General features: G+C 42.2%; 1 protein-coding gene across 2 annotated transcripts in view; it reads left to right on the plus strand.

The window, feature by feature from the left end:
• Astn1 (astrotactin 1) overlaps window positions 1-12,873 on the plus strand; it is a 327,875-nt gene that overhangs the window by 141,814 nt on the left and 173,188 nt on the right. For both annotated transcript variants that reach the window (XM_052737326.1, XM_052737327.1), the window contains exons 3-5: window positions 8,906-9,299; window positions 11,139-11,285; window positions 12,276-12,383. In XM_052737326.1, coding sequence (XP_052593286.1) covers window positions 8,906-9,299; window positions 11,139-11,285; window positions 12,276-12,383 — 649 coding nt within the window. The remainder of the gene's footprint in view (window positions 1-8,905; window positions 9,300-11,138; window positions 11,286-12,275; window positions 12,384-12,873) is intronic.

The raw sequence follows: 12,873 nt of genomic DNA on the forward strand, positions 1-12,873 counted from the left end.
TTATCATGATTTTATTTAATCAAGATCATCTACTGCATGAAACAAGGAGGAAAGAGGAAAGGAGCATAGCCAAGAATAGGCATTGGGCATTAGCCAGCTGGAGATGTTTATTTATTGGCTTCATGCTTGGCTAGTGAAGTTTTGAAGGGCTGGTGCTCATAGCCCAGGGAGAAAGCCTGTCTCACGCTGTTCTGCCCATGGGTTGCTGAGACAGCGACCTGGAGTGCTTTTGCTTCTATGTGGGTCCTTTAATCTCCCAGATTGGCTGTCATGCATAATACACACATTTATGCATGGGTGTGCACACATAGCCACACAAATGGGTTCTATGAAGATCTGTCCTTTTAATACCTGACACTGATTAGGGGTCGTGTCCATAATGGCTTCCTCAATTGCATCATCTCTCATAAAATTGTTGAGTTTAAATCCAGAGGGATGTCAGGACCTAAGCTCGGCCTGATTCCTCACTGCCCGTCTAGATATCTAGACCTGTCATTGGAATGAGGGAATCCACTGAGGTGGCCTTGGACCTAAAAACAAGAGCCATGGTAAACTACTGCTCTGCCATCCTGTTGCACTCAGTACCACTCACCTTAGCATTCTCATTAAGGCAAAGACAGGTAACTGGAGCTATTAAGGATCAGAGAGCAGTTTCATAAGGTATGCATCCCCTTGTGTCACAGTGTGGCAGTAAAGTCAGGGGTCTGAGTCAAGAAAACTCTCAAGAACCAAAAAAAAGGATTCTCTAAAAAAAGAATTCAAAGCAGGATACCCCTAAATAGCCCACCTGACTCCAGCACACTAGCCTCCAGCTACTGTCCCTGTTGGCTCCAGAATCTCATTAGATCAAACTCATGAGTCTCATAGAGGAGTTAAAGACAAACATTCCAGAGTCAAGAGGAAAGACAGTGATCAAAGCTAACTGTCTTGAAACTTTTAGACCTAAGAAAAAATAAAATGAAGGAAATAAGTCAGAAGCTATAATGTTGAGTTGCCTTAGAGAAAACCTGCTCATAATCTCACTGGATTGAAGGGGGCCTTAAGGGTCACCCTGCCTACCTAAAAAATCTCTTCATGTCAGAGTTGGTCTTTCGTTTATGGGTGGTTGCTATTCTCTATCTTGACCAGGCAAATAGCATTTTAATGAGGCAGGACCCTCAGAACATTCCATTTCTTCCCTGAGCACTGGCTACTTGGGACTAGAAGTGTGAGTAAGGGAATCTGGGGGTCTCAAGGCAGCCAGCAACAGCAAAAGCATACTCCATTTAGAGACTAGCCAGGTGTGGTGAGGCTTCCTCCTGCCAGTGAGTTGCACAATTCATGTCAGAGGACTCAGAACACATACTGAGGCCTCTTAATTAATATGGTGGCCCATGGCAACTGGAAAGCATTTCCAGAAGATTAAAAGCCCCAGAAAGGCCCCAAGAGAAGGCAGTGTTCCTAATAACTTATAAATTGAAGTTGCTACTTAATATGTTTAAAGTGTTTCACTTGTCTTCCACTCGGGAAGGAAATAGGCAAGGCATAATGGATTTCTACTCACCAACCACCACAGGAGAGAAAATCTGTCAGAGAAGATAACCAAGGGGGTTTCTTTCTAGTTTAGGTGGCTTCCTCTGTTCAGAAAAGGGATTCTCAAGGTCAAGAATATGTTACCACAATCTTAATGGCATAATTTGACTTCAAAGATCTGACTTACCTTTGGGAAGGGAGATGTCTGTCAGTGCTAAATGGAGTCGATGGTTGCTTCTGAACCAAATCCATTATGTCCTTGGTCTGTGGTTTTGGCTTAATGTTCAGGAAGACATTACTACGTTCTTTCTACCTTTACCCTACCAGCTTGGCATTGTTTCCAGTTTGGCATGGGTCATGATTACAATCGTCAACAATTGATGACAAGAATTGTACATTTCCTTTAGCTATCCCATGCTGTAGAGGCAGGCAAGTATTAGGTTCAATGAGGCCATGAAGTTTACAGAATGTTGCACAGTTGGGTAGAATTGTTATTTTATTGGTAACTATATTAGTTTATTTTCTTGTTGCTGTGGTCAAATGGCTGACAAGAAGCAACTAAAGGGAAGAAGGCTTAATTTTGGCTTAAATTTCAAGGGGTACAGCCTCCCATGGTAGAAAAGCCATGGCAGCAGAAGCTTGAAGCAAGTGGTCACATTGTATCAGGGGATGTGTGTCGGGGGGATGGGGGGAGAGTAGAGAGGGTGGGGGATATCATTGTTAGTACTTAGCTTGCATCCCCAGACCATAAGGTGGTTGCCATTCACATTCAGGTTTGGTCTTCCTTCCCCAGTTAAACCTTTCTCAAAACACCCGCATAGACACCCTCAGAGGTGTGTTTCCATGGTGATTCTAAACCCACTCAAGTTAACAAATTAGTTTCATCATCGTAGAGATCTTCACGCTAGTAATTTAGGCCAGTTTTCTAGTTGACTAACAAATCACAAGATCAGAAAGGTCTTGAAGCCATCTATCTATCTATCTATCTATCTATCTATCTATCTATCTATCTATCTATCTATCTATATATCTGTCTGTCTGTCTGTCTATCTATCTGTCTGTCTATCTATCTGTCTGTCTATCATCTATCTATCTATCAATCTATATTTATCTATCTATATCTATCTACCTATCAATCTATTTTCTATCTACATATCTATCTATGTATGTATCTATCTATCATCTGTCATATCATTTATTTGTCTATCATCTAACTATTCCATCTACTTATTATATGTCTGTCTGTCTGTCTATCATCTATGCCATTCATTCTTTATCCTTGGAAGTCTGATTCTGGATTTGAATGACTAGATGCCCCAAAAAAAGCCAAAGTCAGATATGAGTTATTGTTGTCTTATAAGAGTCTTGGCCTTGTCTTCAGGCACTGTTAAGGAAAAGTAGGAAACTAAATGTGCCTATTTAATTCTTAATTTTTTGTCACTATTGAATTCCTTTAGGGGTATAATTTGAATTCTGTGTGTCCAGTTGCCTCGAGGGATAATTAATGATGTCTCAGATTCATTCTCCTGTTACTCCTCCACTGAGCTTTGAAATGCTAGCTGATTGATTGGCCACAGTCTCTTGACAGATGGTCACTGGAAACAAAATCTCAGCTTTTCCACTTTTCTGCCAATGGTTCACACAGCCCAGGTGATGCCCTAAAACTTCTGTGACATTTAATAGATCCAGACTCTTTTATTCTATGATTTATTGATCGTGTGACACTGATCAGGGAAGGGTTTCACCAGCCCCCAGGTTACTAAGAGCCTCATTTCTTGTACAACATATCTTTACCCATTGCTGTTCCTTTTGTTCCAAAAAGCACTAGCTGTTTTTAGTACCAACAACCAGCCTGACTTTTATGCTTGCATTTACTTTGGTTAGTTTGATTTTGTTCCCTGACTAAAATGTAAACTCCATTAGATTAGAAGCCCTACCTGTGTTATTTCTTTAACAGTAATAACGGAAACCAGTAGAAACACACATCCCCAAAGCAGGTCTGGTAAACACTCATTGAATAGCTTAATAACAAATAAATGAGTCTCATAGGTAGTCAGCTTGTATGAATTTAGCTTGTAGGCACATAGATGTCTATATTGCATTGTACTCAAAGTTGATGAGCCCTGTCTTCCTCTCCTCTCTTCTCTCCCTCTCCTTCTCCCCTTCTCTCTCTGTCTCTCTGTCTCTGTCTCTGTCTCTCTCTTGATTTCTCTCTCTCTCTCTTTCACACGTGTGCTCGGCTCGCTCTCCTTCCTTTCACTTGTTCCTTCATTCTACAAGCAGTTATTGACTTTCTGCTTTATGCCAGGTACTAAAATCAACATTGGAGCTATAAGAGATATGTCAGACATGAGCATGACTTTCGTTAAGACTATACTCTATTAGAAGAGATGGAAAAGCCAGTTAAAGTCAAAAGTACTTGTGGTTAGTGTGGAAAGGTCTATGTACAGAACATTGAGGCTTGGAAGGATTCCATGGAAGCCAAGATGCTGAACCGACTTTGAAGAATCAGCTAAGTTGGGAGGCATGACGCAAGACCTAGGGTGAGAACCCGGGGGGCAGGGGAGGCTTCTGGTTAAAGCATGTGGTTAGGACGAACTCAAAACGGAGAGCTGACAAAAATTTTTCTGACCCTGGGTAATTACCATCAATGTTACAGAAAACACTGTTATAAAAATTATAAACTATACAAATTATCTGACAAACTTCATGTTTCTCAGGTGAGTACCATATATGTCAATTTCATTATAAAATAAAGGTTGTTTTCATTTGTTTGATCTCTATTAAAGCCAGTAGAAATGATTTATTGATTTTTAAAAGAAAAATGTGTTTTAAAATGCCACTTTTTTGCAAGGGATTTGTGAATAGTTGTGGAGTCTTCATATAGTTCCAGTACAATTGTATTTACAAAATGTTAACCATTTTGAGAAAAATCAATAAAATAGTCAGAAAACTCATGCAAAGATGAATAAGAGCAAAATAATGCTATACCATGAAGTTGGTTGTTACTTATTTTTAATGTTCACATTTTGCAACTTGTTGCTCATCACCTGAATATAGATGTATCTTAAAGTTTTGTTTTGGGTTTTCAATGCCATAAAACCTGGAGCTAAGACAAACACACTGTGACCAGAGCGATGCAGTCCAGAACACAAAGTTTGCCAACAACTCCTGCACTTGCCCTGAATCAGCCAGGTTGAACAGTGTGTTCTTGCCCAGACTGGAGGCAGGAGTCTGTCTGGACTCAGATGCCAGAGGGTGTTTGTTCCTCACAATAAACTTTTGTTTGCAGGAAGATAATAACCTTCTTCCTGCCTTTCTTCCTCACTTGGTCAGCAGGAAGTCCCCAGATGCCCTTGACCTAAGATCTGGGCCATTTTCATATGCCACCTCTTTTAGAGTCTTTGAAAGAAATATCCTAAGACATCTGTGACTTTCAGGTGTAAACTTTTCTATGAAGGTAGGAGAGCTAAAAATAATAGATATTCCAATGAACTGGGCTTGTATGAGAATATAATTGTAACTGAATATGCCAGTGGACTTTCAAGTTCTCACTGTAGAATGACAGTTTATTTAGCTTTCTAGACATATGCCTTATTCTAATATAACAATAAGTCTTTTTTATTATGAAGGGGCTTTACACTTCTACTTAGCAACTGACCATAGAATAAAGTACCTATGTACTTCAGAGGAATTTATACATAGTGAGCTTATTATTATCACAAAATCTCATTATTAGGTAACAATTGCATATAAATATTGCATAACACTACATCTTGCATATTATTGTTTACATAATCATCCACAATTAATTGATAAGTCACAGCAAAGTGTTGTGACATTTGTCACCAATTTGAATCATGGGAGCAAAGAATCCATATAGAAGAACTTGAGGTCTGAGAATCCTCTCCCCTATACTTGGGGCAAACTGCCCCTGGTGGCTGGAGCTTATTACTGGCAACTGGTTACTAGAGAGCTGAGGTCACCAGTAGTCACTGTCTCTCCGCAGAGGAGACATTCTACTGAAGCAAGATTAGAGATACTACATAGACAGGTTTAGACAGATTAAAACCTTGTTTTCTAGCGTTCTACATGTTATATGTTTTAGAGAAACAAACACAAGACATCTTTGGTTGAATGTCTGCGCTCTAGTATATGGTCAGTTAATTGTACATGAACCTAAAAAATGGCCTCATGAGAAAACTATTGAGAGGATCTGGCATCACCCCCTCAGCTCCTTCAATGTTTTGATTCTCTGGACGTTGGCTTTCTCATCAGATGAAGGGATCAGACCTAGAGATTTTCAGTGGGTCGCTAAGTGGAAAGACAACATTTATTTCTTTGTTAAAATTCAGCTAAATTTGACGATCTAATAGCATCTTGCTGGCATGTAGTGATACATACTATGAATAATGTTATTTAAACATGGAGAAAATAAAATGTGAGAGAGCTGAGAGTTTGTTGTTTATTTGTGTTTCTACCAACTAATCTTGGATCTGGGTTCTTAGTAGTTTCTTGGGAAACAGTCCTTTGTGACAATGTTCATCTGACCTCTGGCCAGCTAGATGTAGACGCTGGCTAGTTTCTTTTTTTCAATTTGTGAAGTAAGGATGGATCTAGGTACCCGCATGATCCCATTCTATCCTTTGGATTTGTGAGGAGTCAGAGAGAGCTTGAGTGTCTATGGGCAAGCTCATGATGACTAAAGAATAATGGTCTGTAAACTCTGAGGCTGCAGTCTGGGAAGATGGACTCTATGGATACCACAGTAGATAAAGAAAGAGCTTGCTGCACGAGCATGAAAACCTGAGTTCATCCCCAGCACCCACATAAAATTCAGGCACTGTGGTTCTCTACGGTGAAATTCTGTAACCCAACCCAGCACAGGACAGGGCAGAGACAGGTGCATCCTGGGGGTTAGCTGGCCAGTCTAGCAGAAACAGGAGCTTCAGGTCCAGTGACAGATCCTATCTCAAAAATAAGGTGACTACCAATAAAGGAAGACACCCAACATTGACTAATGGCCTCCGCACATGCATGCCCACCATTCATACACCCTGCTCCCACATACAAAAAACATAGGCTCTGAATTAGTCACTGGGGCTCTATCCCAATCCTTCTAATAACACGTGTGACCTTGAACAAATTATTTGACTTCTATGCCTCATTTTTTTCAAACAACAGTGGGGAAACTCTGCCTCTTAGAGTTAAAACTGTAGAGTATTTTGAACAACTGTCTGACACATAGCAAACACCCATTAATGAACAGCTGCTATTGTTTTATTTTTGTGTGATATGGGCAATGAATCTATGGGCTGGATTTTACTGTAACCCTGTTGTGACCATCTGTATGCATAATTAGTGAGGAAGGGTGGAGGGGCTCCGAAGGAACCCTGTGTGAGCGAGAAAGATGGTGTTTAAACCATTCCTCGGGGATTGATGTTTATGTCGCTCTTATGGCTCTTTAGGGAATAAAATTACCTCTGGCTTTCAGTGGCCTAATTCAATGTCTGACAACTTCTCTCGGTCGGGAAGTTATTCCTTCTGTGTGGCTTAATTACCTATTGTTACAGCTTCAGTTTGGGGTGAGAGAAAGGATAGCCCATCTGATTGTGCCATGAATATGATTGACGGCTCTGCTGAAAGCTACTGGTTCATACACAGATGCTTATTGTCTGTGGATTACTTCAGGACTTGGTTCTATATAGTTGAGTGCAGTGTCCTCCAGGCATGGTTCTACTGTGTCTGAGATTCCTTAGTATGGACTACAGAGCAGGTAGCAGTTAGAAGGACCTAGAATACTTGAACTTCTACCCTGCACAACCAGAACGTGTTTACTCTCTCGGTATTTGCAGGAGAGATTGCACCAGAAGAATGTATTCTCAAGATAAAGTAAGAAAAAATTTGCAAAGCAGAAAGTTGTGTCCCCAGAAAGCCTCATGTCTTGGTGTGTCACTTAGCAGCTGACTCTACGGCATGTTTCTCTACCTCCTCATGTGGCCTGTTTGAACATGGTCGTAGTGTGTTCATATGTATGCTTATATGCATATATGTATTCAGAAGGAGGGAAATGTAGGATAGCCAAGAAGATTTACTGGGAGACTGTATTCATAAATCCAGAACGTCATCATTGTGAAACTGGAAGAAGGGGGAGCTTTTAATTTGTTTGGGAGAATGTTCTTGAGCCATCTTCATGTGGGTGGGCCCAGTGGGAAACGATAGGGACTTTTTAGCTCTATCATATACAGTAGGTTGGCAGTGACTAGAGCTAAAGTCAGGAGGGGAGCCTTTTGGCACACCTTGGCCTAATGAAGTAGATTTGAAGAGCTGTTAACCAAAATAAAGGGATGAGCTTGACTGGGCACCCAAAGGTTTATGCCTGCGGAGTGCTGTAGAGGAGAGAGCATGGCAGACTCCCTTCACCTCTCCAAACCCTAGTGTGGCCTTGTCGCGATCACAAGCTTGTTCAACCACACTGAGCACTGTATGCTCATCTCCAGCAGACAGCTAGTGCTGTCCTGACTTGTAAGGACTGGCCTCTGAGGTAGTGACCTCTGGAATTTTGAAAGTTCATCAGGAAACTCCTCCACCAGCCTCACTCTAGGATATGGTATCAGCCCTTTCCTCCATGAAAGCAAAACAAAACTGTTCCTGCCACCCAAGACATGTGCTAAACAGTGGGATTTCTTCCCACAGTTGGTGCTCCACTCTGATGGATGTAAATGTGTCAATGGTTTTCCCTGATGGGCCAGTTATTCTGGTGGAGACAGTTAAGGACACTCTGAGCAGAATCTTGATGGTGTGTGCTGTATTTGTGCTGCACACATTAACATCATGACTTAGCCTAATTCTTAGCAACCACCATGAGCAGTTTAGTGGCGACTTCTCCTTTGTACAGACAAGAAATCTGAGTTTTAGAGTTGATAGGACTCATTGATTCATAGATCCAGTGTTAGGATCCATCTAAGATTGATTGTTTTGATATGAGATGAAACTTGATGCCACCCCAGGCTGGCCACTAAAAAGAAAGCCCCAAATCAGCCTTATGTGTAGCTCATTTACCTTAAAAAGCAAACCCTTTTCCCCACTTCTGCAACTGAAAACCCCAAATCACAATCTTCCCTAGCCTCTGTCTCAAATATTTGCTAAGCCAGAAGCAACTAGATTCCTTGAAATGATGCACTAAGCGCACATAGTTTCATTTCTCTCCCTTGTTGAACACCAGTGTCAACAGAGTGTCCCTTGGTTGCTGAGTGATGCTTACTACAAGTGCTCAGCACATTGGGTTGCATGAATTAATGAATGAGTGATGAATGGCGTTAGCAGATGAAGCAATGACACTGTAGAGCACTTATCTTTCTTTGTGCAAATACCTGATGTCCTGTCTTTCCAGGGTGGCATGATTGCTCTGTTGCTATCCATCTTGTGCCTGGTGATGATCCTGTACACTCGCAGGCGCTGGTGCAAACGTCGCCGGGTCCCCCAACCCCAGAAGAGTGCCAGTGCAGAGGCAGCCAATGAGATTCACTATATTCCATCTGTGCTGATTGGCGGCCATGGGCGAGAAAGCTTGCGCAATGCCCGTGTGCAGGGCCACAACTCCAGTGGCACCCTGAGCATCCGGGAGACGCCCATCCTGGATGGCTATGAGTATGACATCACAGACCTACGTCACCACCTGCAGAGAGAGTGTATGAATGGAGGGGAGGACTTTGCCAGTCAGGTCACCCGCACCTTGGACTCCCTACAGGGCTGCAATGAGAAGTCTGGGATGGACCTCACACCAGGTAAGAATGGGAGAAGGGATGGGCACATTTAGTCCTTGCTCAGATAGGCCAAATTGTAGCTAGCCAACAGCTGTTGTGTAGCAAAATGTATTGATGCCTTTCCTCAGGTGGGCAAAAATAACCTTTTTCGTGGACTCCATCCCAACTGAGGAGCTATTAGCAGTTAATGGCTCCTGGGAGAAGAAGAGTCAGTTTTCTTCATGAGTGTGAGCCCTGGTAGGTTGCTATGTTCCAGTGGACAGTCCTACACCCATGTAATACAGGCAAGCACCAACTGGACTTAGTCGGATATTAAAAAAAAATCTCTATGAAGAGGACATTAAGATGACATTAAGTGTGTGAGAGGATATAGGGGGAGTAAGAATGGGACATGAGGGGTGGGTTTGATCAAAATACATTATATACGTTTATGAGATTCTCAGACTTGACAAAAACAGCAACCTGTTTTCTGAGATAACTGGTTTTCTAATCCAAAGAATAAGAAGCACAGTATTAGTGTAAGTTGACTCCCTTTCCACTTCCACCCAGCACTGGGAGCAGAGAAATGCCTTTGCATGTAGTAGAAGTGGAGTTGAACCTTTTAGTGTATGCCAGGCAGCCCCCTAGGAAGTGAGGTTGTGGCTTGGGAAACCAACCTAGCTTGACTTCTTTGTGTGTCACGTATTTGCACAGGCAGCTCAGTTCTTTAGTGACATGGAGGGTCCTCAGCTACCCATTTTTTGTTCGGTTGGATTTTTGTTTTGTTTTGTTTTTCTCTCTGCCTCCTAAGGTGTGGGCCTTGTATCTTCTAATTACATCTCCTTGCCCCTGCTTCTGTGGTCTCTACACAGGATGCATTTTTTTTCAAAGAAAGTGGAAGAATGTAATCAAAGCATCAGCTCTTAGATGCTAGACATATCTATAGAGACAGTGGATAGAAGAGCCTTGGCTCCAATCCAGCAGAACAGGATCAGGGTCACAAACATGCAGAGAGGGAGGAGCTGCTCTTTTATCATAGCCCACCTCTCTCTCTTTTCAAACTGATATGAATAAGTACATCTTGAAAGGGAGCGCCTCAACAGTCATCCTTCAAGGCACTGCCCAGTACCTTCCTCTTTGAGGAAGACACATTTGATACTGCATACTGCTAAAGATGCACAGACTTTGGGTGAGGCTGCAAAGGTTAAAATCACACAGCGGGAAATGGAAATTCTATTTGGCATCTAGAAGACGACTTTTATCAGTAATCATTTCCTAATACGATTTCAAGTCTGAGAACCTCAAGGTCTGAGAACTTTGAAGTCTGAGAATAGGAAGGAGGATTCTCCAACATGTATCATATTCCCCATAGTGCTGGTCATAGTACCAAGGCCATGGAATAGATGTAGGGAACTTCGGGGTTCAAACCCAAACTCCTTTTAGGGAGCAGACAGATCACACAAATGAGTGCAGGAGCTAGGGTTCAGTCAACAGGCAATGGTGAAGGCTGTCATGAAAGAGAGGCCACCTTCTGTCTGAAGCACATAGATTCTATTTCTGCTAAAATCCTGTGCTGGCCAGAAGGAAAAAAACCTGCATTCTGCATTTAGCCAAAGGCTGGTAAGCAGTGACATTATCAATGCGGAATTAGCTAAATTGGATTTTCAATTGTAATCCTCTTACCTCACTCCTCCCGTAACTTTGTAGCCCCTAGAAAGCAGAGAGGAGTGTCATAGTTTCCACCAGCTTTTCACTTTATATGTTCCTCATTTCAATGCCCTGGACCCATCTACTCAGCTCATGTAGATTTTCTCACTTTCCTTCGTCTGTTCTCTTAAGTGTTCTTTTTTTTCCCTTTTGTCTCGACTTTTCCTTATATAGGAAGTGACAATGCCAAGCTGTCCCTGATGAACAAGTATAAAGATAATATCATAGCCACGAGCCCCGTGGATTCCAACCACCAGCAAGCCACTCTGCTCTCCCACACCTCCAGTAGCCAGAGAAAGAGGATCAGCAACAAAGCAAGAGGTAGCCATGTCTAGTTCTAAGTCTCGAAGATGGGTTCCAGAATGTGGGTAGAGGCAGGGTCATTAAACCAACTACACATGCTGTCATACAAAGCTACAAACGCATAGTCTTCTGGAGGCCAGATAAAAGCTATTCACCCCCAAATTTAAGAGTGATTAAGTACCTTCATGGACATGAATAGTTCCTAGGAACTAATTGAACAAGTGTGCAAAGATGTGTATAAATGGCTGTTTACCACATTTAAACAAGCTAAAAAATTGGAAATGGTTTAGATGCCTACCGACAGGGAATTGGTTAACTATCTGACACATCTGCTTAATGTCCAGTGACTTAGCATGCAGTCATTTAAAACGATCGTATAGATCTTTATTTGTTAATATGGAAGGTTGCCTGCCCGTCTATTCGGTGGGGAAAATGAGGTTATAATGAAGGTATGGCACAATTTCATTTTAAAGGGAGATTAAAAACCGTTTACCTGTTTCAGTATCAGAAAAGGACAGAGGGCATATACATCAAATGATCGAAGAATTTGTCTATGTTTTAGAGGGCTTGAAGGACATGTCCCCGCACATATGGCTATCTACCTTATTTATTCTTTTTGTATATATGTATATATTCTGGAATCAGTAAAAACTCAGAAATATAATGTCTTTCCTGCTCTGATGTAATTCTGGCCTCCTATTGACCTGAACGGAACATTTCCCTTGTTTTCTTCTCCACACCTGACTTCTGCTGACCTCTCTGACAAGCAGACATCAGACAAGTCCCTCATCATGGAGTCATTTTCTATATGGGGGACAGAGTGCTATCAAGTGCTCTCATAAATGTTTGCTTCTCCAACAAACCTAGAAAAGCCCTGGCCCCTCAGCTACCTCTCCCAGACTGCCCATCAGCCACTCTTATTTTTATTGATTTTCCAATTAGGCCTCACCCTATGATTCCATATCAGGTCAACTGAAAATGTCTACTCTGATTCTTTATTCATTTCAGCTGGTTCCGCCTTCTTGAACCCTGAAGGGGACTCTGGCACTGAGGCAGAAAATGACCCACAGCTGACCTTTTACACTGACCCCTCTCGGAGCCGGAGGCGCAGTCGAGGTAGGAATGATAGGAAGGAGTGTAAGCGTGGTGTCGGTGGGGAAGGTGGGGGCACAGAGGGCTCTGTGCACTGGAGTCAGCTTCACCAGGAAGAATGCTTGGACCGCAGCTGTTGCTTCCTCCCAGGAAGAAAGAAGAGCCTAGAGTTCAGTGAGAGCGAGAATCATCTCTCCCAGATAATGGCACTCTCAAACAAGTTTCCAAGTTGTTTGAAAGGCTGTTTCTTGGTCAGAAGACTCTCAATTCCCTTCTGGAAGACTCAGCAGTCATACTTTGCTATTCAGCCAAATGAAGTGGATGAAGTTGGTTAAATGAATAATATATATACTCCTCATCAACTCAGCTGCATTGGTCTTGGGGTTGAAGTAGGCTGGGATACGAGGGCGTAGCTGGTAAGTTATCTAGGAGTTGAGAATACGTAGTTTTCTTTGGCCTTTAAGTCTTGAGATCTGAGCCTCCAGACTCATTTCTCCTGGCACGGTTTAAGAAA

Source organism: Peromyscus californicus, unplaced genomic scaffold (assembly GCF_007827085.1).
Source record: "Peromyscus californicus insignis strain IS unplaced genomic scaffold, ASM782708v3 Scaffold_14__1_contigs__length_90479793_seg_2, whole genome shotgun sequence".
Lineage (NCBI taxonomy): Eukaryota > Metazoa > Chordata > Mammalia > Rodentia > Cricetidae > Peromyscus > Peromyscus californicus.